This window comes from Silene latifolia, chromosome 9 (genome assembly GCF_048544455.1).
Source record: "Silene latifolia isolate original U9 population chromosome 9, ASM4854445v1, whole genome shotgun sequence".
In the NCBI taxonomy this organism is placed as follows: Eukaryota; Viridiplantae; Streptophyta; class Magnoliopsida; order Caryophyllales; family Caryophyllaceae; genus Silene; species Silene latifolia.
Genome location: NC_133534.1, coordinates 46,682,699 through 46,707,635, shown reverse-complemented (window position 1 = coordinate 46,707,635; position 24,937 = coordinate 46,682,699). Strand labels below are relative to the sequence as shown.

The 24,937-nt window shown below is 39.3% G+C and overlaps 2 protein-coding genes across 2 annotated transcripts; both read right to left on the bottom strand.

The window, feature by feature from the left end:
• Window positions 1-14,693: 14,693 nt before the first annotated feature.
• Window positions 14,694-19,626, bottom strand: LOC141599700 (uncharacterized). Its single transcript, XM_074419796.1, has 7 exons — window positions 19,370-19,626; window positions 18,698-18,820; window positions 18,453-18,577; window positions 18,254-18,350; window positions 17,415-17,524; window positions 15,845-15,919; window positions 14,694-15,081 (listed from the first exon to the last, which is right to left on the bottom strand). Exons 2-7 carry the CDS (start codon window positions 18,765-18,767, stop codon window positions 15,031-15,033), a joined length of 528 nt encoding a protein of 175 aa, XP_074275897.1. The 5' UTR covers window positions 18,768-18,820; window positions 19,370-19,626; the 3' UTR covers window positions 14,694-15,030.
• Window positions 19,627-20,455: 829 nt separating this feature from the next.
• Window positions 20,456-24,446, bottom strand: LOC141599699 (uncharacterized). The gene is made up of 3 exons (XM_074419795.1): window positions 24,134-24,446; window positions 21,460-21,494; window positions 20,456-21,369 (listed from the first exon to the last, which is right to left on the bottom strand). The coding sequence occupies exons 1-3, from the start codon at window positions 24,278-24,280 to the stop codon at window positions 21,003-21,005; spliced, it is 549 nt and encodes a 182-aa protein (XP_074275896.1). The 5' UTR covers window positions 24,281-24,446; the 3' UTR covers window positions 20,456-21,002.
• Window positions 24,447-24,937: the final 491 nt, after the last annotated feature.

Here is a 24,937-nt window from a genome sequence, read left to right as displayed (position 1 = left end):
GTTATATTCCCAAATAGGAGTGTGACAGCTTGTCCGTCAAGGCATGGTGACGGCTTGGACTCAGTTGATGCAGCTTCGATGTTGTCGGGGATAAAGTAGCAGTCCTGGAAGACTTCCACTCCCGGGTACCTAGCCCTGGCCAGAGAGTCATAGATTGGCTCCGGAAAGCCATGGTAGAGCTCAGACTCTCCCTCGGGGACAAAGTATCCGTTGAGAGTCAGGCGGTAGGGACGGAGGATTACCCCGTGTTTCTTGCGTTTTCGGACTAGGAGGTTCATCTCCCGGATATCTTCGTCAGTAGGTTCGTATCCCAGTCCAAAGGGAATGTTGGGGACCTTAACCTGCTTCAAGGGAGGCAACGAGTCCTTTAGTGGATTGAGCGGCAAACCCGGGAAGTAACCCTGACGCATCATGATACGGTTGACCGTTAGGTTGGTGAACGGGTCACAATCAGAGGGGGTCAATTCATTAGTTATGGCGTTCACGGCTTGGAAACCCCACATTTCGTTGTTGTCCTCCTCAATGGCTTGGGAGGCTATCCCCTTTCTCATAACTGCTTTGATTGGGGAAGCGGGAATCGTGATCGTTTTCCCGTTGAAGGGGACCCTGATCTTCTGGTGGAGAGTTGAAGTGACCGCCTTGACGGCGTGAATCCAGGGACGCCCCAGGAACATGTTGAAGGACGCGTCGATGTCGACCACTTGGAAACTGGTTTGTCTTTCTAGTGGTCCGGTTGCGACGGTCAAAGTGACTAGCCCAACGATGTTGCGACGAGTGTCGTCGTAGGCGCGCACTCCTTGATTCGTTGGGATCAAATCAGATTCCTTGATACCCAGCCTGTGGGCAGTTTTGAGAGGAATGACATTCACGGCGGAACCGTCATCCACGAGGACCATGGGTATATTTTTCTGGAGGCATTGTACGGTGATATACAGGGCCAGGTTATGATTAGCTCCGAACGGAGGGAGGTCCTCTCTCGGAGAAGACGACCGGGTTATTCAGATCAGGGGCGTCCCTCGTCATGTGCGCCACTATTTCTTCTGGGGAAGAGGTGGAGGGCACGGTTAATTTTCCCAAGGCTGCAAAGAAGGCCTCCATCGATGCTCGAAAGACGTTGCGATCGGTTGCCAAATTGAGATTTCGGCTTTTGCTTTCCGGAGTCAAGTTTTTCGAGATTGAGTTCTCGGGGGCCTTTGGTTGAGCATCCACCTCTGGGACGATTTGGTCATTCGTTGCTGGAACGACCGTTGGATTGTTCGGATTCTGATAGGGACGTCCGGACCGGGTGAGATGTCCGATTCCTTTCGTCCGCTTCTCCTTCCCCGGGAGGATATAGACATCCTCAACATCATCTCTCCATATGCCGTTAATTTCGGAGTCTCGAGGATACCTTGGAGGGGTATTCCTGGGTGGGTAGTTCTTGTGGGGAATTTTTTTGTGAGGGCGATTTTTATGGGGGTAGTTATTTTGAGGGTGATTTTCGTGAGGTCTATGCCAGAATGGTACCGGGAGCAATCCATCCTGGGGTGGGTAGTTTTGAATGCTTGGGGAATTCTCCCTTGGGCGCGGTGTTGGGGGATTGAAGATGAGTCGACGGTAGGCGTCGTCGAGTCGGGTGATTCTTTCAGAGAGGCTGGCTATGGCCTCTTCAACTTGTTAAAACATAGTGAGCATAGTGGCAGCACTAAACACACACTCCGTCTGAAGGATCTTCTTCCAAAGCATTCACCTCGTCGTCAATTGGTAGGATGAGGTGAGAGGAGTCTAGGTTCGGCTCATCATCATAAATGGCGTGAATTCCCAAAGGATTCGTCTTGTTATTCGGCTTAGTTGGTGGAGGTGAAGGCAAATCTCCCTTCTTAATCATGTCTTGAATGAGGTGCTTGAGTTTGAAGCAATTTTCGGTATCATGCCATTTCCCTCGATGATACTGACAGTAGGCATTGGGGTTCCAGAATCGGGACTTCTTGGCGTCGGTCGGATCCGGGGCGGGTTCGATCGGTTGTAACTTCCCTTGGTCCATGAGCCTTTTCAGGGCACTTGTATAAGTCGACCCTATGTTGGTGAACACTCTCTGGGGGCGCTCAGTTTTCTTAGCGGATGGTTCGACGAGGTTAACCTCATCAATCTTGTTTGTCTGACCGTAAGGGCGAGATCCGGTTGAGGTGGATCCCTGGTAACCTCTGCCAGTGGTCTTGGCTAAGACACCCTTTCGGAGGTCGTCCTCAATACGCGTCCCCAGAATCTGCAGATCTTGAAAAGTTTTGATATTCTGATACCTCAGTAGGTTGGCATAAACCGGGCGGAGATTGTTGACAAACTTTTCCACCAGAGTTGATTCGCTCGACTTACTGACCAATTGAGTACTCACCCTCCTCCAACGGGTTAGGAACTCAGTGAACCCCTTCTTGTCGTTTTGGGTTAACACTTCGAGAGTACGGGTGTTGGCCTGGATCTCGACATTGTCGGCATACTGTTTGGCAAACTCGACCGCGATCTCATCCCAAGTAGTAAGGTTTTTCGGATCCAGGGAGTAGTACCATTGGCGAGGAATCGACTCCAAAGAGGATGGGAAGATCCGGGTAAAAAGCTCCTGCTTGACCCCCTTAATGGCCATGTAGTCTTTGAAAGCACGGATATGGTTGAGTGGGTCCTCCACTCCCATGAACTTAGGCACATCAGTCAGGGTGAAGTTGTCAGGTAACTGGTCCCCAACGGGTTCGAACCTTCGGTTGTTCTCAAGATGGATATTGTTACCCCGGCTAGGAGTCGTTCTTCCAAGAGCTTCACCTCTTCTCGATTCGATCGAGAGGTGGGGTATTATGTTCTCCAGTTTCTTTGTTCTCTAGGGCGTCGATACGGGTCTCGACGCGATCCAGGGTGACCTTAAGAGCGGTAAGCAGGCTGGCTAGCTGATCAGTTGTGACATCTCTGTTGTTATCGTTGTTGTTGTTGGACGAAGCTGAGGATGGGGCCATGGCTCTGAGGCAAGAAAAACGGCTCACATTACAACTCAATCCGACACGGTTCCAAGACTTAACGCAGACAACACAAAGGACGAGACAAAGATCAGACCCAACAAGACGGGGTGACGTGTGTGGTCCCTCGGTGCTGACTCGATTTATGACGTGACGGTGTTTGACCGAACCTTTGACACGAGTCCAATATGACGGCGTGACACCGTTGGACGGGTCTCGTGGTGAGACGACTCATAAGTAAAGACCCATAAGTACGTTTGCTTTGACTCGATAGACACGAGGCGAAATTGGAATGGTGGACTGAAGTTTTCGAAAATAGAAATTTTCAAAAAGATTCGTTTGTCGCTTTAATGGGCGGCTTCCGAAGAATAGGGATCTCCGCAAGTAGATCAGTTGAAAGGGTTGTCTTAAGTTTATTTGCAAAAGACGGTTTGAGTTTGAGTCGGCCCGGAAAACAGTGCATCGTTTCCCAAGACGGTTTTTGAAATTCAAAATTGTATGTTTTGAAAATCGAGTTTGAAATGTTTGAAGAGGTCTCGGGGACGGTGTATGGTCCTCGGGATCCCGAAAGTGTCTCGAGAAAAGGGTGTGTGCTTTTCTCGGGTTTTGAAAGAGCCATTGTCGACGCGAAACGGGTTAAAATCCGTGTCTAGACGCGGCGATTATAACGTCGTAAAAAGGTGATTTGAAATTGTTATACAAAACCGGGTTTAAAAATCGTCATTATGACGGCCTAGAAAGGCGCGTTGAAATGGTTATACAAAACCGAGTTTGAAAATCGTCATTACGACGGCCTAGAAAGGCGTGTTGAAATGGTTATACAAAACCGAGTTTGAAAATCATCATTATGACGGCCTAGAAAGGCGTGCAACGGTCGGCGAAAGACCGAGGTTTGAAATGGCCATTATAACGGCGCAAAAAGGGTGATTTTGAAAGTTTGAAAATGACACGGAAGGACTTATGATCAAGTAGCACATAAGCACTCGCAATTCATTATATTATGCATTATGCTGACACGGGTTTTGGCTTAAAAGGGTGGGTTACACACCAAGCAATCAAACCCCGATTTGCGAGAGGGATACCAATCCAAACAAAATGTGTAAGGAGGGTGCCATAGCCTCGTGCTCGAAAGTGATGAAAGCTATTTGACGAAACAGAAATGTGCAACGTCAATGGTATGCTTGACTCAATCGGGATTCGAAACGCGGGGATGAAAAAACTCACGCCGACGAAACGAGCCAATTGGTCGAAAAGGGTTAGGTTGTGGGCCCGGACAAGGAACCTGACCATGACCGTAATATCAATTAATGCATTCCAACCAAGACCTCGTTCGAGTCTCACCATCTAGGGATCACAAAGACGTAAGTGTCCTAGTTATCCCCAGCGGAGTCGCCAATCTGTGGACGTGGGCCACGTCTCGGTTTGTGGATTTGGGCCACAAGCCGATTTGCGGTCACGGGCCACCTGCGTATGCCCACCTCGATCTTTGGACAATGGCAGCGGTCTTTTTGAAAGCCACGCTCGGCGGCGTAAAGATGCTTTCGACCGGATCGTTTTAGATCGGTCGGTTTCGTCTCGGTTAGGGTCTCGAAACGATTAGAGATGTTCGGATTCGCCACCAAGCCTTTTTGGGATGCCTGGAACCCGTTCGAATTCCACTTTATACCTCGGTCAAATCGAAGCACAAAGCAGCGTTTGACATAGGTACTAAAGATAAGGAAATCGTTCCTCTTTAGCATCCTATCTCTAGAATGACTCTCGTATGCCCTGGATAAGGCCGTCCACTATCCAAAGTTTCTGAGTAAGAGGTGAAGGTACGTATTGGGAAGCCCTTTAATCAGACACCCAATCCCGTCCGCGTTAGCAGCCTCTACTGATCGATCTTGGTTGGTTGAATGCAAAAGTTGATAAAACGGTTTAAATGCATGAATACGCATCCAATAATTTAAACCTAACATGTGAGAGCTTTCTAAGTCGGTTGATTTAATCCAAGTATCAAGTATAAGATGTCGAGTTGGATTAATGATTGATTTGCATGCAAGACGGAAATTAAACATCCATTTACCGTATTAGGTTTAGGGTGCATAACATGATCCATTTGTCTTAGTAAGGCATTTTGCAAATATGGTTTTGGATAATCAAATAGTCATCTGATCCGTCCTATATCCGGGCTAACCGGAGTCGGGATCGTCCTAGACTAATGCTGGAAGGGAACAGGCCCTCTACCAGACGGCTATATGAGGCGCGAGCCAGCCGGCGGTGCAAGGGGCTTCCCTCTGGTTTTGAAAATGGGAAATGGAGAGCCTGTTTAGGCGCGGGTTAGCCCACGGTTTATGTGCCGTGTTCTGACCTTTTAGAAAACGTTATAAAACGTGTTGAAAATGGGTATTTGAACCCGGTTTGATTTGAAGGGGTCGTTTAGACCGCATTTGTTGATTTGAAGAACTAGACTCGAATAATCATCATTATTTTGATAATATTCGGTGTCGGGTTCGATTTGACAAACTTGACATGAATAGTTTTGAAAATGATTATGGACTAATTGTTTTAAGTCCATTTGAATGTTATTAGTCGATACTCGTCATCGCATCTGCGGGTTAAAATCCGGCATGGTATGTAGAACCAAGGATGACTTTGTGTTGGTGACTAATATGTTTGTTTGAAAATGTAAAGAAATGAAATAAAAGGCTTTAAAATACCTTTTAAATGTCATTAACCAAATATTATCACCGAAACACGGATTAAACCGTCATGGTATGAGGAACCAAGGGTGAAAAATGTTATGGTTAAAACATGTGAAATAAAATAACAATGGTTCGAAAATACTTGAAATGGTGAAAACCGATTACAAATATGAAAAATGGATTAAGGGAAATGACGAGAACAAACACGGTTCATTTCTGGTCTGAATACCCCATTTAGGCGCGAGCTAGTTGGCGACCTAAGGGGCTTCGCCTCGCACCAAAAATCGTTTTGGCTCGTTTATTCCATGTTTTGGTTCATGTTATGCATGTTTTAGCATGTTATAGTCATGAAACGAATGAAAACATAATAAAAGAGGATTTTTACACCCTCATACTTACATGTTTGGTTATGGCGAGTGACCGACGTAAGTGTAATAACTCGTTTGATCGGAAAAAACTCGGTTTAAAACCGTTTTGGTAAGTAAAAAGAGTGTTTTAAGCTTTAGTGATGGTGTAGTGGTCGAAATGGTCGGTCAAGTGATTTAATGCACGATGACGGTACCAAACAATGTGTAAGGCTCGTGTTTACGATCGGTAGGTCGTAAATACGCGTCGGGTTGTGACTTAAGAAGTCGAGTCGAGAATTTTAAGGGAGAAAAGAGGGGGCGGAACTCGCGTAAATCTCAAATGGGTGGCATTTGAGGGGTATTTATAGGAGAATGAGTGGTTGTGTGAGTTTTGAGCGACGTGGCCACTTGGGCTGCTCAAAGAGGCGCGAGCCACGTCGTGGTTCTTCGAGTTGTGTTGTCACTTTCACAACAAACGCAATCATGATTTGTTCTATCCTAGGTTTTATAGTCACATGTTTGGTACTTGACCAACATGAATCTGGGAAAACTTAAGGTAGAAGGTTTGGAAAGTTTTATTTTTGGTGGTTGACTCGGTTTGACTCGTTGTTGGAATCAGGATTTGAATTTTTGAGTCGGGTTTTGGTCCGGTGTCGGTTTTGACTCTAGTTAGTGTCATTGTGACCCCGTCGTCGTGCATTAAACACTCCAGGTATTTTTGAAATATTTTATTTTCGAAATCGTTTTAAGTTTTCCGACGTAAAGTTGTACACAAACTGTCGATCAAACGCCGCGATTCCAAAACATGTTGTAGTCCGATAATCATCGGGTGTTTGTTGGAGTCTCAGCAAATATTGGGTATCTACAACTGTCCTTCTTTGACAAGGGTTCTATGCCTCGTGCTGCCAACTCTACTGTGATTACTTTGATTCCTAAGTCTGACTCACCTAAGACTGTAGCTGATTTTAGGCCAATCTCCTGCTGTACAGTTTATTATAAGACTGTGAGTAAGATCTTGGCAAATAGAATGAAGGGTGTCCTTGGTGAGATAATTGGAATTGAGCAGGCTGCTTTCATTGAGGGGAGGGACCTATTTGATAACTCTATGTTGGCTCATGAACTTGCTTTCAGGTACAATAGAAGTCTCCTTTCTCCTAGATGTATTTTGAAGGTTGACATTAAGAAAGCGTTTGATTATGTGAACTGGAGTTTCTTGGCTAACTGTTTAAGGCTCTTTAACTTTCCCCCTACATTTATCCATTGGATTTTGGCATGTGTTACTACTTCCTATTTTTCCCTCAACATAAATGGCTATAATGAGGGTTTTTTCCCTGGAAAACGGGAGGCTCAGACAGGGGGATCCCCTTTCACCATACTTATTCACTATTTGTATGGAAGTTCTCTCCCGTCTCCTGAGAAATTTGCCTACTGCTCCTGGGTTTTCTTATCACCCTAAGTGTGTGAAAATCCATCTCACACACTTAGTTTTTGCTGATGATTTACTAGTGTTTACTAGGGGTGACTTGCCTTCTGTTCAAGCTGTCCAGGCCTGCTTAGACCAGTTTGCTTCTTTTTCTGGACTCAAGGCAAATCCTATGAAGACTAGTCTTTATTTTGGTGGAGTTTCCCCCTCTCTGAAAACTCTTATTCTTACTGCTACTGGGTTTGTTGAGGGTAGCTTCCCGTTTAAGTACTTAGGTATTCCACTTTTCCATGCTCGCCTAACTGAGCCTATGTTTGCTCCTTTGCTGGACAAGATTAGGGCTCTCATTGGCCACTGGGCCTCTAATTCCCTGAGTTATGCAGGAAGGATACATCTTATTAACTCAGTCATCTTTGGTTTGAAGAACTTTTGGGGTTCCAATGTGCTCATCCCTAAAGGGGTTGTCAGGAAAATCAATAAGCTTTGTAAAGACTTCCTTTGGGGTATTGAGCTTGGTCATTATCGGCACGTTTTTAAGGGGTGGGATAGCTTTTGTCTTCCCAGGAATGAAGGTCGAGTGGATATCAAGGAGGTCCTCAGCTGGAATAAGTCTCAAATGCTTACTTGGATTCATAAGCTTATCACACATACTGACACTATTTGGGTGAAGTGGGTGAAGGCATACATTCTCAAGGATGTGGATATATGGGGTTTCCATCTCACTGCTGCTTACTCCTGGTTTTGGGGTAGCATCATTAAGTGTAGGGATCTCCTGGTTCAGTTCCTTGGTAGTCCTGCTAATGCTCATCATTTCCTCTTGTCTCCTGCTTACAAAAACAGATTCTATGAGATGATTAGGGCCAAGGGGATGCACTTCTCTCAGAGTAGGGTCATTTGGGACTCCTTTTGTTACCCAAAGCACAGCTTCATTGGGATTTTGGCTACACAGTGGAGACTACCAACTGTGGATAACTTGTGCAGCAGAGGGTTATTCATGGTAAACAGGTGTGTCCTCTGTGAAAGCTCCCTAGAATCACATCCTCATCTCTTCTTTGAATGCCCTTTCTCTTCTACTATTTGGCGTGCTGTTGCTCTTTGGCTCAGGGCTACTCCTTGTGTTTTTCTTCCTCGTATTTTCCACTGGTTTAAAGCCCATAATCGTGGGCAGAGTCTGCTGAAGAAACAACGTAAGTGTGCCTTAATGTGTGCTATATATCTTCTCTGGAGGGAACGAAATAAACGCATATTCACAGGTGCTCAAGCTGCTCCACTAACTCTCATTCGCAAAATCAAGTTTTTGGTCTCTCTTAGATTCTCTCATGGCTAAAGAGTGTTGTAGTAGGTTCTTTTATTTTGATTGTTAATGTTGTCTTAGGTGGCCTCACTGGCTCCCTTATAGGTACCTAGGATCTTGTACTTGTAATATTTCCTATTTTTAATATATTGATCCTAACACAACAACAACAACAACAACAACAACAACAACAACAACAACAACAACAACAACAACAACAACAACAACAACAACAACAACAACAACAACAACAACAACAACAACAACAACAACAACAACAACAACAACAACAACAACAACAACAACAACAACAACAACAACAACAACAACAACAACAACAACAACAACAACAACAACAACAACAACAACAACAACAACAACAACAACAACAACAACAACAACAACAACAACAACAACAACAACAACAACAACAACAACAACAACAACAACAACAACAACAACAACAACAACAACAACAACAACAACAACAACAACAACAACAACAACAACAACAACAACAACAACAACAACAACAACAACAACAACAACAACAACAACAACAACAACAACAACAACAACAACAACAACAACAACAACAATGTCATATGAAGTATTTAATAAACATATATAATTTAAGAATAATAATAATAATAATAATAATAATAATAATAATAATAATAATAATAATAATAATAATAATAATAATAATAATAATGTCACATTAATTTGCCATGTCACATGCCACGTCATAATTTAATTTGCCATGTCACATTTAATTTGTCATGTCACATTTGCCTGTTAAGATTATTTAGGGGAGATAATTGCATAAGGGAGAATTGTATTATTGAATTGTGTTTTTGTTATATCGATATGGTGAGGTATTTATAATACCTCCCAACTTAAGCCTAACCCTAATATGGCCATTGGCCAACCCTAATGGTAGCCGGGTCTAGTATAGGCCCAATCTCCTAATACTCTCCCGCAATCGTAAAGGCAGTACGTAGTACGAACTTTACGATTGGAGAAATACAAAAAAAATATAAAAAGAAATCGTCTATTCTTCATCTTCATTAAAGATCTCCATCTCCGCAAGGTTGGTAAACGAGTATAAGACTCGCTTGAAAATTTCTTCAAACAAGAACGTTAATTTTTTTTTGGACTTGTCGAAAGTATGAGTTAATTTGCAGGAACCCTAATCGAACCTGACAAATATCAATAAAACGGAAAATTATCCGTTAATTTCAAGATTCAGAGAATGTTAAGCTTTTCGAACTCCAAATAAATCAATTTAGTTACCACCTTGAATTGCACCGAAGATATTAAATCAGATGTCGAAAAGAAAGGATTTTTATTTTGATTAAAAATTGCCAAAAAGCAAATAAAAGAAAATTGGAACATGGCCCTTCCATAATGACGGCATATGCATCCCAAGAGAATAGAACAATCATCCGGATGTTTAAGCCCTCAAACACAGGTTTAATTTTAGGCGTAAGATCTCTCTAACGGCAATGATCAATAATTGTATATTTTTTTGATTAAATTTGTAAATACGGAAGAAGATCCCGACGGTGGGTGTAGTAGGTTAAACGACCCACCGGCAGGGGCAGCGGAATTTTTAGAGTCCTCAGAAAAGAGGCTCTGATACCATGTTAAGATTATTGAGGGGAGATAATTGCATAAGGGAGAATTGTATGATTGAATTGTGTTTTTGTTACAACGATATGGTGAGGTATTTATAATACCTCCCAACTTAACCCTAACCCTAATATGGCCATTGGCCAACCTTAATGGTAGCCGGGCCTAGTATAGGCCCAATCTCCTAATATTGTCACGTCACAATTAATTTGCCATGTCACATTAGCCTTTTAATTATATTTTATAGATTTTATGTTGATTATAACATAAAATTTTAGTAAAAATGTATTTGGAAGAAAAGAAAGATGATGTTGGAGTGAAAAAGGAAGAAAGAGCTTGTAAAGCTGTAAAATTAAACAAATGTTTTATGGTGATTTCAAAGAGTGAAAAGAGAAAAGTATTAACGATTAACGAGCTATAAAAAGCTATGCAATATTGCACATCATTACATTATTTTTTGTGGCAATTAGTCCCACTATATACGGATATATCTGTTTAAAATGAAAAACGAGTCAAATATGCCTAAAGTGGTGACATTTTTGGGTCCCACCATACAACTTGTTGCTTGTCTTATGCTTAAAGTTGGTGGATATTTGGTCCGTCTATAACTGTAGACGGATATCTCCCGTCTATAATGAGAATTTGTGTTTTTGTGCTGTGCAGGATGTTCTGAGTGTGTGTGCAGAATGTCAATATATTTCTTTTTTGACTAGGCCATTTTTTTTGAGGAAACACCCGAAAGGGCTTACTTTAAATAATGATAAACCAAACGAAATAGCATTGTTGACGACTGGTGGAAAACCATCCATCCAATCCATCCGACCAACTATTTTAGGTGTGACATGAGCTACACTTTGTTGTGTTTAAATCTTGTAAACATGGATTCATTTGCTGAAGGGTTCTTTAAGTCACTATGAACAAATATCATATTGTCAAGAAATGATTTTTTTTTTTTGATTAGGTAAGAAAACTTGGTTGATCCTCTAGGGTAGGACCAACCTATCTCATCTTTTCGAATGAACGAGGTAAGTTGAAGCCACCGGCTATCAAATCATCTCGAAAGAGTTGGACATGTGTCCAATAGAAGCCATGAAGTCAGCAACCTTGTTGGCTTCACGAAAGCAATGTTTAATTATCATTTCATCGAAAAAATGAAGGTCTAATTTCACATCCTTGATAATACTAGAAATTTCCCAAAGAATTTGCCAAGTACCTCGAATCGAGTTAATAACATATAAATTATCACCCTCCACAATTAACTTTGAGATTCCTAAGTATTTAGCTGCTAAAATACCTTCTTTTAAAGCGAGAGCTTCCGTAACAAGGATACTATTTGATCCACAGTTTTTTGCTCCCAACAAAACGACTTTACCATTGTGATCTCTTATAGAATATCCTAAAGCAGCTTTATTACCTTCTATTCTCGATCCGTCAAAATTTAGCTTTAAGAAACCATTTCTAGGTTTTTCCCACCAAATTTCTTCCTTACAAGAGTTGTTTCTAGCTGACTCTTCTATCTCGGGATTGTTGAGATCCTTAAATCTAGTCACAATCCAGGTCTTAGTTCTATCATTACATAAAGTAATAAGTTTGCTGATACTTAAGTTAACATTATTAAAGATAATATCAATTCTATGAAACCATGCATTCCACCAAATAAAAATAATTTTAATGAAATAATCTTTTGGAATTAAATCTTTGAGATAATTAAGTTTCGTTAGAAAACTTTGACTTGTAATATTATCATATTTTGACAAAAACTCGTTGAAACTAATAATGTTCAGGTAAAGAAATGATTTTTGTTTTCAATAGGATTGTTGCACAGAACACAATGAGGTGGGACATCAATATGACTCTTGAGAAGTCTACTTTTCGTTAGAAGGGCTGTCAACACAGGCTTTCTAAAGAAAAAATTTCAATTTTGGAGGAATATTCAATTTCCAAATCCACTGAAATTCACATTTGTCAAGAGCTTGATCGAACAAACCTACCAAGTTGCTGTTTTGGTAGAGAAATTTCCATCTACGAACAACCCCCAAATGAGGGTATCTGGAATATCATTATGTGACAGTGGAATGTTAATAATCTGGTTAACAATATCGTTATTCACTAAGCTGGATAATTTACAAACATCCCATTGTTTGTCAGAAGTTCTGAAATCTTTAACCGAAAGATTAGGATCACGGTTACTATATCATCAACCATACTGCTTGTAAGTGGGTGTGAAAAAACCCAATTATCAGACCAAAACTTAATGTTGCTACCATTACCTACCTGGCATCTTAGTCATTTTCTAAAGAGATTTCGAAGACTCGTAAGATTACGCCATTGCCAAGAAGATACTGAGTTTGGCTTATGGTAAAAAAGTGAACAATTTCTCAAATATTATTTAGTTATCACTTTGACCCATATATTTTCCTTATCCATAAGAACTTTCTATAAGAGTTTCATTTGGAGAGCTTTGTTAGCTGCTTCAGACGTTTCTATTTCTAATCCACCTAAAGATTTCGGTAAACAAACTTTTTGCCAACCAATTAAATTAGGGGATCGTTGAAAAGAATTCTTGTTCCAAGAAATGATTGATAATGTTGATATGAGCCTTCAAGATGAAGGGTTCGGCGCGGTTATACGTTCTCCACCGATGACTACAAGATATTTGCCATGTTTTATGAGCCATTTTACTCTGATGATGCTACGTTCTACACTTCTACTTATTTTCTTTTAGGGCGGGTGCGTGGAAGGAAATAAGCCTTTTAGAAATCACTCATTTTGTACGAACATTAGATATGTACTCTGCTGTATGCATCAACGACCAACTTTATTGGCCTCATAATGACATAGGGACCGTTCTAATCACGGTTCTTTTTCGCTTGACCTAGTCGTGGAACAGAGATGATAAGAGGTTCAAATGTCCACTAGTTTTCGGAGGAGGAGTATGATAAGGTAACTCATATTTTTGAAATGTATGGGTGATTGTCTTTGAGTTGTAACAACTAACAAGAATGGTGAAATTAACCATGTTTGGATGTTCTATGGAGAAGGCGATTTGAAATCTTGAATCAATGTGTTCTCTATCGATAAAAGAGATATCGCTTTTGTCAGCTTCACTAGTTGGGAGGTATTTAACGCGTCATCTGGGGCAATTTAACCTCATTCTTTTTTTTTTTGATTAGGTAAGAAAACTAGGTTGATCCTCTAGGGTAGGACCAATCTATCTCCTCCTTTCGGATGAGGGAGGTAAGTTGAAGCCACCGGCTATCAAATCACCTCGAAAGAGTTGGACATGAATGTCCAATAGAAGTCATGAAGTCAGCAACCTTGTTGGTTTCACGAAAGCAATGTTTAATTATCATTTCATTGAAAAAATGAAGGTCTAATTTCACATCCTTGATAATACTAGAAATTTCCCCAGTACCTCGAATTGAGTTAATAACACATAAATTATCACCCTCCACAATTAACTTTGAGATTCCTAAGTATTTAGCTGCTAAAATAACTTCTTTTAAAGCGAGAGCTTCCGCAACAAGGATACTATTGGATCCGCACTTTTTTGCTCCCAACAAAACGACTTTACCATTGTGTTCTCTTATAGAATATCCTAAAGCAGCTTTATTACTCTCTATTATCGATCCGTCAAAATTTAGTTTTAGGAAACCGTTTCTAGGTTTTTCCCATCAAATTTCTTCCTTACTAGAGTTGGTTCTAGCTGACTCTTCTATCTCGGGATTGTTGAGATCCTTAAATCTAGTCACAGTCCAGGTCTTAGTGTTATTATTACATAAAGTAATAAGTTTGCTAATACTTAAATTAACATTATTAAATATATCATTTCTATGGAACCATGCATTCCACCAAATAAAAATAATCTTAATGAAATCATCTTTTGGAATTAAATCTTTGAGATAATTAAATTTCGTTAGAAAACATTGACTTGTAATATTATCATAATTTGACAAAAACTCGTTGAAACTAATAATGTTCAAGTCTTGGATGACAGACCCAATCAAGAGACATTCGTAAAAGAAATGACCTCGTTGATCCAAGAAAAGAAGGTTCAGATCATTCTCGAAAGGGTATCGAGTATGGCATTATGTCCAAAGTCTGGTTACTTTCCGTATTTGCAAACATAACCAACCATATTGATGAAGAAATGGAGACTTGAGTATCTGAGATTATGATGTTGATTTGCAAACACAAGTATATTGAAGAGGATAATGAAGAAATCGAGATTTAGTATTGTGATTATGATATGTTATTGCCTAGTCTAATATTTCCTGGTGAATGCGGTACCCATGTTTGATATGTCCAAAGTCTGGTTACTTTCCGTATATCTTTTTGTACTTCCTGAATGAATAAAAAAATGTGACCTAGTCCAAAAGAATTTCATATAAACTGAATACTCCCTATAACTTTGAATGAAACATGCACAGTTTTGGCACTGATGACAGGTTTTCCGAAACCAGGCCGTCATCTCTTTTCTACATGTACGTGGATTTGCCCTGTTATCCCTACAGTTTGAGATCTCGATCGTATAAACCATGTGAAACATGCTTATATTAAGATGAACTCAAACTAAACAAAAGATGGATGATCTGAAATTCATGAATGATAGAGTCGAAACACTTATCGGCTTCCCATCCGAGTTCGGAATGATAGAGTTCTAAAATTCTCAGTCGACAGGAATGTCTACCTCCATCTTCAAGTCCGAATTCACAAAAATCTAGTAGAAGTCAGGAAAAAAACAATGACATCAGACAAAATGCACATGCATAAAAACATACCCATAGGCCACACCCTATGTTACTCCGACACTTCACTTTGGTCAGGTGTCGCATTTCTGACACTTGAAGTATCCAACACGACACGACATTTCGAAACTTGATTATGTACCAAAAAATTGATTTTTTTTGCAAAAATAACAGTATTTGACACTCTGACACTTGCAGCTGAGCCAGAGTGACATAGCTGGCTACCCCAGGGCCGAGACTTACGAGAATAGGGTATGCTAACCATGGTTCACATTAACCTCAAGTCTTCCCTGTCCGAGATATTACGGTTACCGCCAGGTCTAAAAGGAAATATTTTACTGTACACAAATAGCATGATATGCAAAACATAGGAAATGACTGGGTTGGTTGCTAGAGATCACAACAACAGTATCTGTTTTTTCTGAACTTGGTTTTGTTGAACTTTTACAGAAATTTACAGAGCCATGTTGAATGTTAGCTATGACATTCATGAAACTTTACCGAATCATACTAATTTACTAAAGTTTGCTGAAGTTGAGCAAATTAAGCAAGAAAAGGTTCTAGGGGATGCACATGCACAATGTATAAATGTCTAATCATAACAGAAACCAGCTCAAGAAAAATCAAATGACTATCAGAAAGAAGGAAACCGAAAAATACTATAGGCCACGAGCCCACGAGTAAGCTAATCACTTTTTGATGTCCCGCTTGATAAAAAAGAAATTAGAATGGTACCTTAACAAAATCCTCGAAAAACAAATAAGAATCCCTTGTGTAGCCAGCTTCTTGCAACAATTGCATTAAGACTTCCTGCAGCACAGATAACAATATCATATACTAACGCAGAGAAAGCAAAACAGTTGCACACATAAAGTTCAAGTTTCAACGTCCTTTCCAAAAAGATTTAAAACTAAGTGGCGTCAACGAGGCTGAGTTTGGTACGGAACTTCAAATGATGGTTTTTTTTCAATTGCTCACCAAATTCTTTTCTTCTTATTGTATATGCCGTACAAAATTATACTCATCTTTTATAAATTTATCTCACTTTGCATGGTAAGCCTACATAGTTTCTGATGCTGACTTATTGGTATATCAGCCATGGATTATACCCAATTATTTCTTCCCTGGAAGAAATATATTGTTGTCAGTGGCGAATTATTGGTATATCAGCCATGGATCCAGCCTGATGCTGACTTTTTATATTTATATACATTCGAGTATATAAATTAGCATGCAGCACCCTCTTGCCTCAATGGTGGAGTGATAAATATTTAAAATTTGTGGTAAATGATTAAAACATCCTCTTTTGTTCCATGATCCATCACCAGTGTACGTGATGACATCATGGACCATCAATTGTATGGTTTTGGTAGGATAATCATAAAGTTCCTGCCTACTAGGCTACTAATATTGCTCCCAAGAATCTTTACATCTAAGCCTATATCCAGTTTGTAGAAGTTCAGTATTCAACAGAATCGTGCTACATAGACACGGAGTATATGCTGGTCAACTAAGCCATAGTGTTAACCAGCTCATAACCGTAACTTACATCATATGCCTCTAGAAGAAGAATTAAGCCGGTATAAAAACAAGGGCAGAAAGAAAAATAAGGCCGGAGTGAAGCCTATCCCTAACTCATTGTACAAACAACACATTTTCGTACGAGACAAGTAGACAACCCCAAGATTGTGTTTTTCTTCAGTTATCTAGGAAGCTTCTTCATCAAGTGCGGCAATTTTTTAAAGGAGTGTGTCATCTTCTTCTTCAGTAAGATAGATAAGTCCGGCTCAATACAAATGAAAAGTATGAATTCTCCAGCAGGCAGCTGATGAGATAGACTTCCTACTGTATAAGACATCTAATCCCATGTAGAATGACAAATCCTGCAACTTTTTCTCTGCACAAAACTTACTCTTTCTGTCTCACTAAATTAATCTCCTTTCACTTTCTTTTGCACTTAGCTTAGGAACCTACTACTAGTGCATTTTTTTTACCTAGACCTACAACTCAGTTCATCATCCATTTGTCTGAATTCTGATGTTGAGGATTTGAGGTTCATAAGATGTGTGTTTTTTTGACTCAGGAGTCAGGACAGCTACTGCAGTATGAGCAGGACAGAGTAATCACAAATATTACCATATAAAGCATAAAAGAGGATCTACAAGTTTGTATTAGCTACTGTTCCAAGTTTGTCTTAGGTGGGTAATAAAGTCAATCACTTTCGATGAATTAACTAACTTGGAACAGTAGTTATCATATGATTCATGGAAATTTTAACTCGAATCTGGTGCAACCATTCACATACCTCCCTTTGCTTATCAGACATGTATGACCCTGTTAAGTCATTTAATACTTCTAGAATGTCATTGAAAGTCACCTTTCCGTTACCATCTGAGTCATAAACCTTGAAAATAACTAAAGAGGCAAAAAAAAAAAAAGGTTTCGTTAGACAAAATAACTGAAGCTACCACAGGGTTTTACCCCCATAATATCAGTTTGCAAATCAGTAAATATGAAGGTTGAGCATCAATATACTGCAAAGTATCCCTATCCAAAATTGGTTCATGAGTTCATAAATAATCGTAATCTTGTACAGGGGAGAGTCTACAGAGGAACAAAAGGCTAGGAGTTCATCATACATCAATGTCAACTGAAAATCACCAAAACGAATAGCCTTAAATGAGTAAGTGACTTTTCTTGTCATTAACAATTTATAAAAAGAACTTGAAACAATCAGCAAAGTTTCACAAATTCACAGAAATCCTAAAACAGTTAACAAACTCATTCACATTAGAATTTCCTGCCCCAGACATCGCTTCTGATGATGCAACTGACAGTGAAACAATCTCTAGTTAGGTAAATACTACATGGACCAATCAACATTCTGAAGGTTGAAGAATATGGAGTAAAACAGAAAAAAAAATTACCCCACGCTAAAAAGCCGGTTCATATGCTTATCAAATCAGACAAGATGTGCATATAGCTATGACAAGATTGTTTTTACAGATCATACAACACAGAATGGCAAACGAGACTTTACTAGTCTCACCTAACAACCAAGATGTTCAGAGGGGCAAAATATCACACTAGCAGCTACCGTGGGAATAAAGAACCAGGGTGTTAACAAAATAAAAAAATACTTACGGCCAATTTTCTGTTCAATGCTTGCTTTAGGACTGAATGCTGACAAAAATGCCACAAAATCCTTAAAATTCAAACCGTCCACCATCTTGAGCAACCTCTACATAGACAAATCCCACAATAATCATACCATAAGTTCATCCGAAAAATCTACTCTAGCATTCAATCCAAAACCCAATGTCAATAACCACAATTTTAAGACCTGAGCTAGAGGATTCATAGCAAACTCTGGCACGGACATGAACTCATCAGCTGAAATAAAACCCTTGGCACTTCGATCGAGTTGACAAAACCTTTGATACAAAGAAACTATCTCTTGCTGATTAACTGAATTCAAATAATTGACAAACACCAATAAGGCAACAGATTTTTCTCCCTAAAAACCACTATAATTCAAAAAAAAAAAAAAAAAAAAAAAAAAAAAAAAAAAGAGAAATAATCACCCACATAATTTACTGCAGTGTTCTTGAACTTCTTCAATATCATATTGAGTAAGCACTGATGGTGCATTACCCATTTGATTGCTTCTTTACAAGCAAAATGAAGCACTGACCCGTGTCCAGTAATTATCTTCACAACAAGATCAAACTTTTTAGATGAACCAAGAATAGCAAGAGATTTACACAATTGTAAAGCGGTCATACGTAAGTTTATTGTAGCTCTTTTAATAACTACTTTTTTTTTTCCCACTAATACCGTTATGCTTGGATCCGTTTTACGTTATAATTGCGCAAAAACTGCTATCTTTGTATAAAACCGCATTACACAAGACTAAAGGAGCTACATTAGGTAGGAATTGGAGTTCATAGGAAGTTGTACTTCTCATGAATTGGGCAACCAAACAAGACTCCATTTAGCCATTTCCCATGATTTTCCAATTCTCATGATTTTGAAAGGCAACCAAACAACCCCAGGTGAGTGATTTATTTTAAAGAATCAACAGCTGGCCAATGCCCCAATTAACTTTCAGAATCAAAAATTGAAGCAATACCCAGTAATTATCATTCAAAAAAATCCTAAAATTAACAACTAAAACCAAAGAAAGCTAGTGATTTCAACATCCCAGTATTATATTGATATTGATAAAATAAAAGGAAGGGCCCAAATCAAAGAAAGAACCTGAAGAAGGAATGAGCAGAAAGATGTGAACTTAAAAGCTTGGATTGGTGAGGAGAGACTGAAAGGGAGAGAGGATGAAGAACACCGAAAACGCTTGATTACGTGATTAACCAACCAACCAAGTATAACCTTTGTTCTTTATCCATAATTTCCAAAGCTAAATCATTTGATTTTAATTCATTGCTGCATTTTGTGAGATTTAACATTTTCATTTTGACCGTCTATTTACAGCATATTCGTTAGTCGTTTACTTGAATGGCATGTCACATTGTTGTCACTAGACCTCTTAAACGGGTTCGGCGTGTCGGACTATCTGGCTATATGGGTCAGGTTAGAATATGGGCCAAGTTGAATACGGGTTGCGTTAGATATGGGTCGGATCTCAGTTCAGGTCGGATTTCAACCCTAAATGATGGGTCATTTTAGGTGGGGTCAAAATTTATGAGTCTTTGACCCTGAAAACAAGAGTCCGGTAGGGTCGGATCAGCTCAAGTTTTGACAGGTCTACATGTCACAATATGTCGAATGATGCATCGTCACAAATCACAATAATCATGGGTCGAATTCCCCCTATTATACCGACCTTACCCCTCATAACAAAAGAAAAATGTCAAAATAATTCAAATTGAAAGCAATATTTAGTCTAGAGGTTAAAATAAAAGTTTTACATGAGTAATAAAATTGTCGAGTGACAACTTAACAAGTGGAACAAAATAAATATCGATGATCAAACTATTCCTAAAAAATATGCTAAAATAGAGAAATGTAAACAAATATATGAGACTTAAAAGCGAAATGTGTGTACAAATGGCCAAAATGTGTACGAAACTACAAAATATAATACAGAAACCTTAGGCTCTAGAACAATATTTTTGAAACTTTAGGATACATCTAGTTGGACTTGACAAAGGAGTCACTTAGGTCAAGTCAAATTGGACCGTGTCAGTTTGGGGGTGTCATACTTCGGCTCATCTTGGATCGAGTCAGGTTATTCAGGTTTCAGGCCTGTTTCAAGTATGTTGTTCTCGGTCGTTTCGAGTGGCTTTACTCACTGACGCAAATAAACAAGCAGCAAACTAAGAATAATACTCAGAAAACGAGCACTGAGGAAAATAGATGTTTTTCATTGCATTGACCGTCTAAAACTACCATAGCCCTAACTAAAACAAAATTAGATTAACATCCATGCCCAATTTGGTCTCAACATTATAATCATTATCACTCTCGTAGTCTCGTCTTCTTCCTTCTGCCTTGCGAGTCCTCATCGTCATTGTCGTGGTCATCACTGTCATCGCTTTCATCATAAATATCAGGAGCTCAAGTAGGCTCACTACTATGTTCCAAGAGATGGTGAACCAGGGATCTACGGTTAAAGAAGCGCCAGTTGCTTACTCGTTAACGTGAATAAACAAGCAACGAGGCAAGAATATAACTTACAAAAGGATTCTATCTAGGAAAAAGAAGATATCGCGCATCTTCTTTGACATTTCTAAAACTCCGTAGCCATAACAAAAAGCAAAAGAGACTTAACATCCAAGCCCTAACGTAACACATCCCAAAAACCCACCCAATGATGAATCTCTAAAAAAAAGATGGAAAAGAATAACAGAGCAAAATTGTAAGATTTTGTATCTCACTTCTTTTTCAATGATGGTGGTTGCTTATTTTTTTCACCTTCTTCATCCTCGGCGTCTTCTTCATCCTCGGCGTCTTCATCATCTTCGTCGTCACCATCTGAGTCGACCTCATCATCATCAGAATCATCATCTTCAGAATCATCACTACTTCCACTGCCGGCATTGGTCTCATCATCATCATCATCATCATCATCATCATCACTTTCGTCTTCTTCTGAGTCCTCATCGTCATCATCATTGTCATCATCATCATCATCATCATCATCACCATCGCTTTCATCATCACTGTCAAAGTCATTGGAATCCTTATTCTCACTCACAGTTTCCTTTGCCTCTGCTGTGTACTCATCAGGCAGAGATAACCTACCAATTTTAGATGATGATTATTAAGGAAATTCAGAGGCATCAATATGACTCAAGGAAATTGATATAGCACGGAAAATAAGCAGCTACCACTTGCTCTTGAGAAGCTTCTCTAGTCCGACGGTCTACAATATGAAATCCAAACACAAAACAGAAACTGAAATTGATTAGATGAGAAATAAGGTTTCGGGATTACTATTTATTAGTTCAAAACATGCTTCCATAAAGAAAGGATAACCACTCAACGTCAAATTCACCACATTTCCGCTTTGCAATGTTCAAAATCGATTTACTTTTCCACTTTGGGTAAGAGAAATAACGCACAAAAGAGTTCCACGTGAACGACGGACCATATCGCTCACGTTATACATCAACTAGAACTTTGGTTCAAAAAAAAGTTGTTAACTTCCAAGTGAACGGAGAGAGTATTATATTTCGTCTCCTTTTGATCTTCGGCTTAATGTGAGCTTGTCAATGGACAAAACTAATCTCCTAAATTGATATTGTTTGAAAAGAGTCTACGTTAAAGTGTTTACGGGACCATTTGCCATCCAAAAATCTAAATGATTGTTACACCACCTGCTGATAAACTTTTGTGCCTATTAGTACTTGATTCACCATACAAAAACGCATTAAAAAACGCTAAAGATATTTTGATAAATCTAATATCCAATCAATAAACATACTAAAAACTTGTACACCCTTTGCCAGAAAATTGATTGTATAAGAGGCATATATAGTTCTTCAAGCTCAATTCAGGGCTGCTTTGGATGGAGGTAATTATTAGTGGAGAAATAGAGTTCAAATGAACTAGATAATCGAATCGAGTAGTGGTGGGGAAAGGTTGAAATGAGAAAGTAAGCTAATACTTACCTCCTAATGAGGGAATACCTACCTCCTCCCTATGTAATGTAATAGCTTCTCTTTCATTCCTCTCTCCACCCTCCATTATCACCACTAACCACCAATCTCCGCCTCTCTCTTCTTGTTTTTAGCTCTAATACTCCCCTAATAATTAATCTCATTACATGTGACCCCTCAATTCAACAATCCGAAACGCTAAATTGTCTCTACTCTCCAGACATGCGCTATGAAGAAATAGCCGCTTTGTATTGGTAAGGATAGGGGTAAGGGGATGTTGGATACACGCAGCCTTACCCCGCTATTTGCAAGAGTCCTTGATAACTTATACTACCAACCATTAACTACTGTGAAGAAAAAGAAAACTACACTACACAGAACTCATAGTCTCATAGTCTCATACGACTAACAACCGTGAACTTTACAACCAAAATCCTTTCTAAGATACAGGAAACTACACTATACGGCCAACAGCTGGGATCAAGATTACGCAGAGATGAAGACGAAACAATCTCTTGATAACACTAGCAATCATATTATAGCCACCATGGTATTGAATTTGAGTCTCTACAGCAAAGAGCACCGAATTATAAAGGGTTCTGCAACTGCATTTGAGGCTGTATGGGCAGGTATCAGCCGCATTTATGGCACAATTGGCTCCAAATCAGGTTGTGACAGCTGATTATAAAATTCAAATCCCAAAATTGGCTCCTAATACAATGATAGCTCCAAAAATGACTGTAGAATACTCCAAAGTCCAAAACCATAGTTACTCGGTTGCAAATCTGTTTCGCGGCTGGTATTTAAAACTATGATAGCCACTGCAAAATACGTTTACATGTCCTAGATTGATCAAACAAAACTATTATTCCCTCTGTCCCGGTCATTTGTTGTCCTTTTCTATTTTTGGGTGTCTCAGTCATTTGTTGTCCTTTCTATTTTAAGAATGAACTTGATGAGTAATTTGATCATTCTCATTCAATTTGTTTCACTTGTCATTTAGTTATTGGCCTTTCCCTCTTTCCTTGGTTTTTGTACCAAAATGAAAGGACAACAATTGATTGGGACGGAGGGAGTAATATTCTACGGTCCAAACGAGGGAAATTAGAGGATAAGCACTGCTACTCCTAAGCAAAACAAGAAAACAAAGGATATTAAAATTCACTTAAAGACCATCCTACACTCACTTTCTACACCCCTCTCTCTTTATTGTTCAAACCTTGTGTAAATTTGGCCTTGTATCTTGATGCTTTATGTACCGATATATTAGCAATCAAACAGGCACATAAAACTACTTAATTATCCAGAAACAGTTTCCCAATTACATCTGATGCTATAAAACAATCTCATATATATAAGAACCTGAACCAATTACTCTAAGTAACTTAACAACTTTCTGTGCAGAAATTAGCTTCACAAGCCTGGCAATGTAATCAGCAGAGCAAGGATTTGAATTCAGCGGGGACTTAAAATTCTAAAGGGGGCGAAGGGATAATGGTTAAGGGAAACTCGAAAAAAGTTGGAATTTTTTTAACTAAAATCTTTGAAATTTCCGTCGCCAGCGGGGTCAAACGCCCCAGCTAGCCTCTCCCTAGCTCCACCACTAGCCACCACACAAATTCTCGAATAAGACAGTTATATGGGGTATAATGACTATAATTGTTTACGTACTTCATTTATTGATATCATTACGTGAGGTGTATAAGCTATTATAAGATCACCTATAGGAGGTCAACTAAATCACCCAACTTAACAAGAAATCTCACAGGTAAATTACACACCAATAAAAGGTAATACCCAGATGAAATTAACTGCTGAAAATTCCAAAACAAAACAGTAACATAACATTTCAATTGGTAACGATATTATGACAAATAAATGATAAAAGAAGGTAAAAAATTACCCAGAAGATGAAAAATAACAAGCAGGAATGAGCAACCAACATCCATGTTTGAGCAATTCGAAACTTGCGAAATTCAAGTAGTATATTATACGAGGCAAAAGTTTTCTCCATTGAAGAGATCTTATTATTGAGCTTTTGTGTATTCATTACAAAAACAGAAAGAAGAGCAGGGAAGTCCAGAACAAGTAAAGAGAAAACAGGAGAATCTTTAAGGTAGTTTGAGAGGCTTTAAGGCTCTTTTTGATTAGCTGAAGAATGAGGGCATTGAGGGGTAGGATTTAGGAATGTAGGATGATTAACGCTTCTTTAGCTTATTTGACCAAACAAATTTAGAGTAGTCTTGATCCCTTTTAAGTTTAAAAGTGAAGTGGTATCAAAAAAAAAAGTTTTAAAGTGAAGTGAACAACTTTATTTAACTAGAATCTTAGCTTAGTTGTGACTTGTGACCAAAAAAAAAAAAAAAAGAATCTTAGCTTAGTTTTAGGTCGGGTCAAGGAATAATCGACCTTGATATGTCAAGGGTGTGTTTGGATAGCTATAGTGGAGGGAAAGGGAGCCGGGAGGGGAGGGGGGAGGAGAGAAGGGAAAGGGAGAGAAGGGAAGGGGGAGGGGAATGGGGGTGTGGGTTTTTGGATACAATTTTCCTCCAAATCTTGCCTATTTTGGAGAGATTTTGATTAGGCTTGGAGGAGAGAAATTGGATCCCTCTAAATCTCTCCCCCTCCATTTCCCTCCACCCTCATTTGTTATCCAAATAAGGGATTTTTAAATTCCTTACTCCCCCTCCCTTTCTTTTCCCTTCAA

What these genes read in the sequence shown, in the direction of transcription:
- LOC141599700 (XM_074419796.1), bottom strand. Translation starts at nt 18,767, where the DNA reads ATGGGTAATGCACCATCAGTGCTTACTCAATATGATATTGAAGAAGTT. An exon ending in CATTGAACAGAAAATTGGCC is followed by an intron (nt 17,525 to 18,253) that starts GTAAGTATTTTT and finishes TTGCCTCTTTAG; the next exon opens with TTATTTTCAAGGTTTATGAC. An exon ending in TGTCTGATAAGCAAAGGGAG is followed by an intron (nt 15,920 to 17,414) that starts GTATGTGAATGG and finishes TCTGTGCTGCAG; the next exon opens with GAAGTCTTAATGCAATTGTT.
- LOC141599699 (XM_074419795.1), bottom strand. Translation starts at nt 24,280, where the DNA reads ATGAATACACAAAAGCTCAATAATAAGATCTCTTCAATGGAGAAAACT. An exon ending in TGTTATTTTTCATCTTCTGG is followed by an intron (nt 21,495 to 24,133) that starts GTAATTTTTTAC and finishes TTCATATTGTAG; the next exon opens with ACCGTCGGACTAGAGAAGCT. An exon ending in AAGCTTCTCAAGAGCAAGTG is followed by an intron (nt 21,370 to 21,459) that starts GTAGCTGCTTAT and finishes TAAAATTGGTAG; the next exon opens with GTTATCTCTGCCTGATGAGT.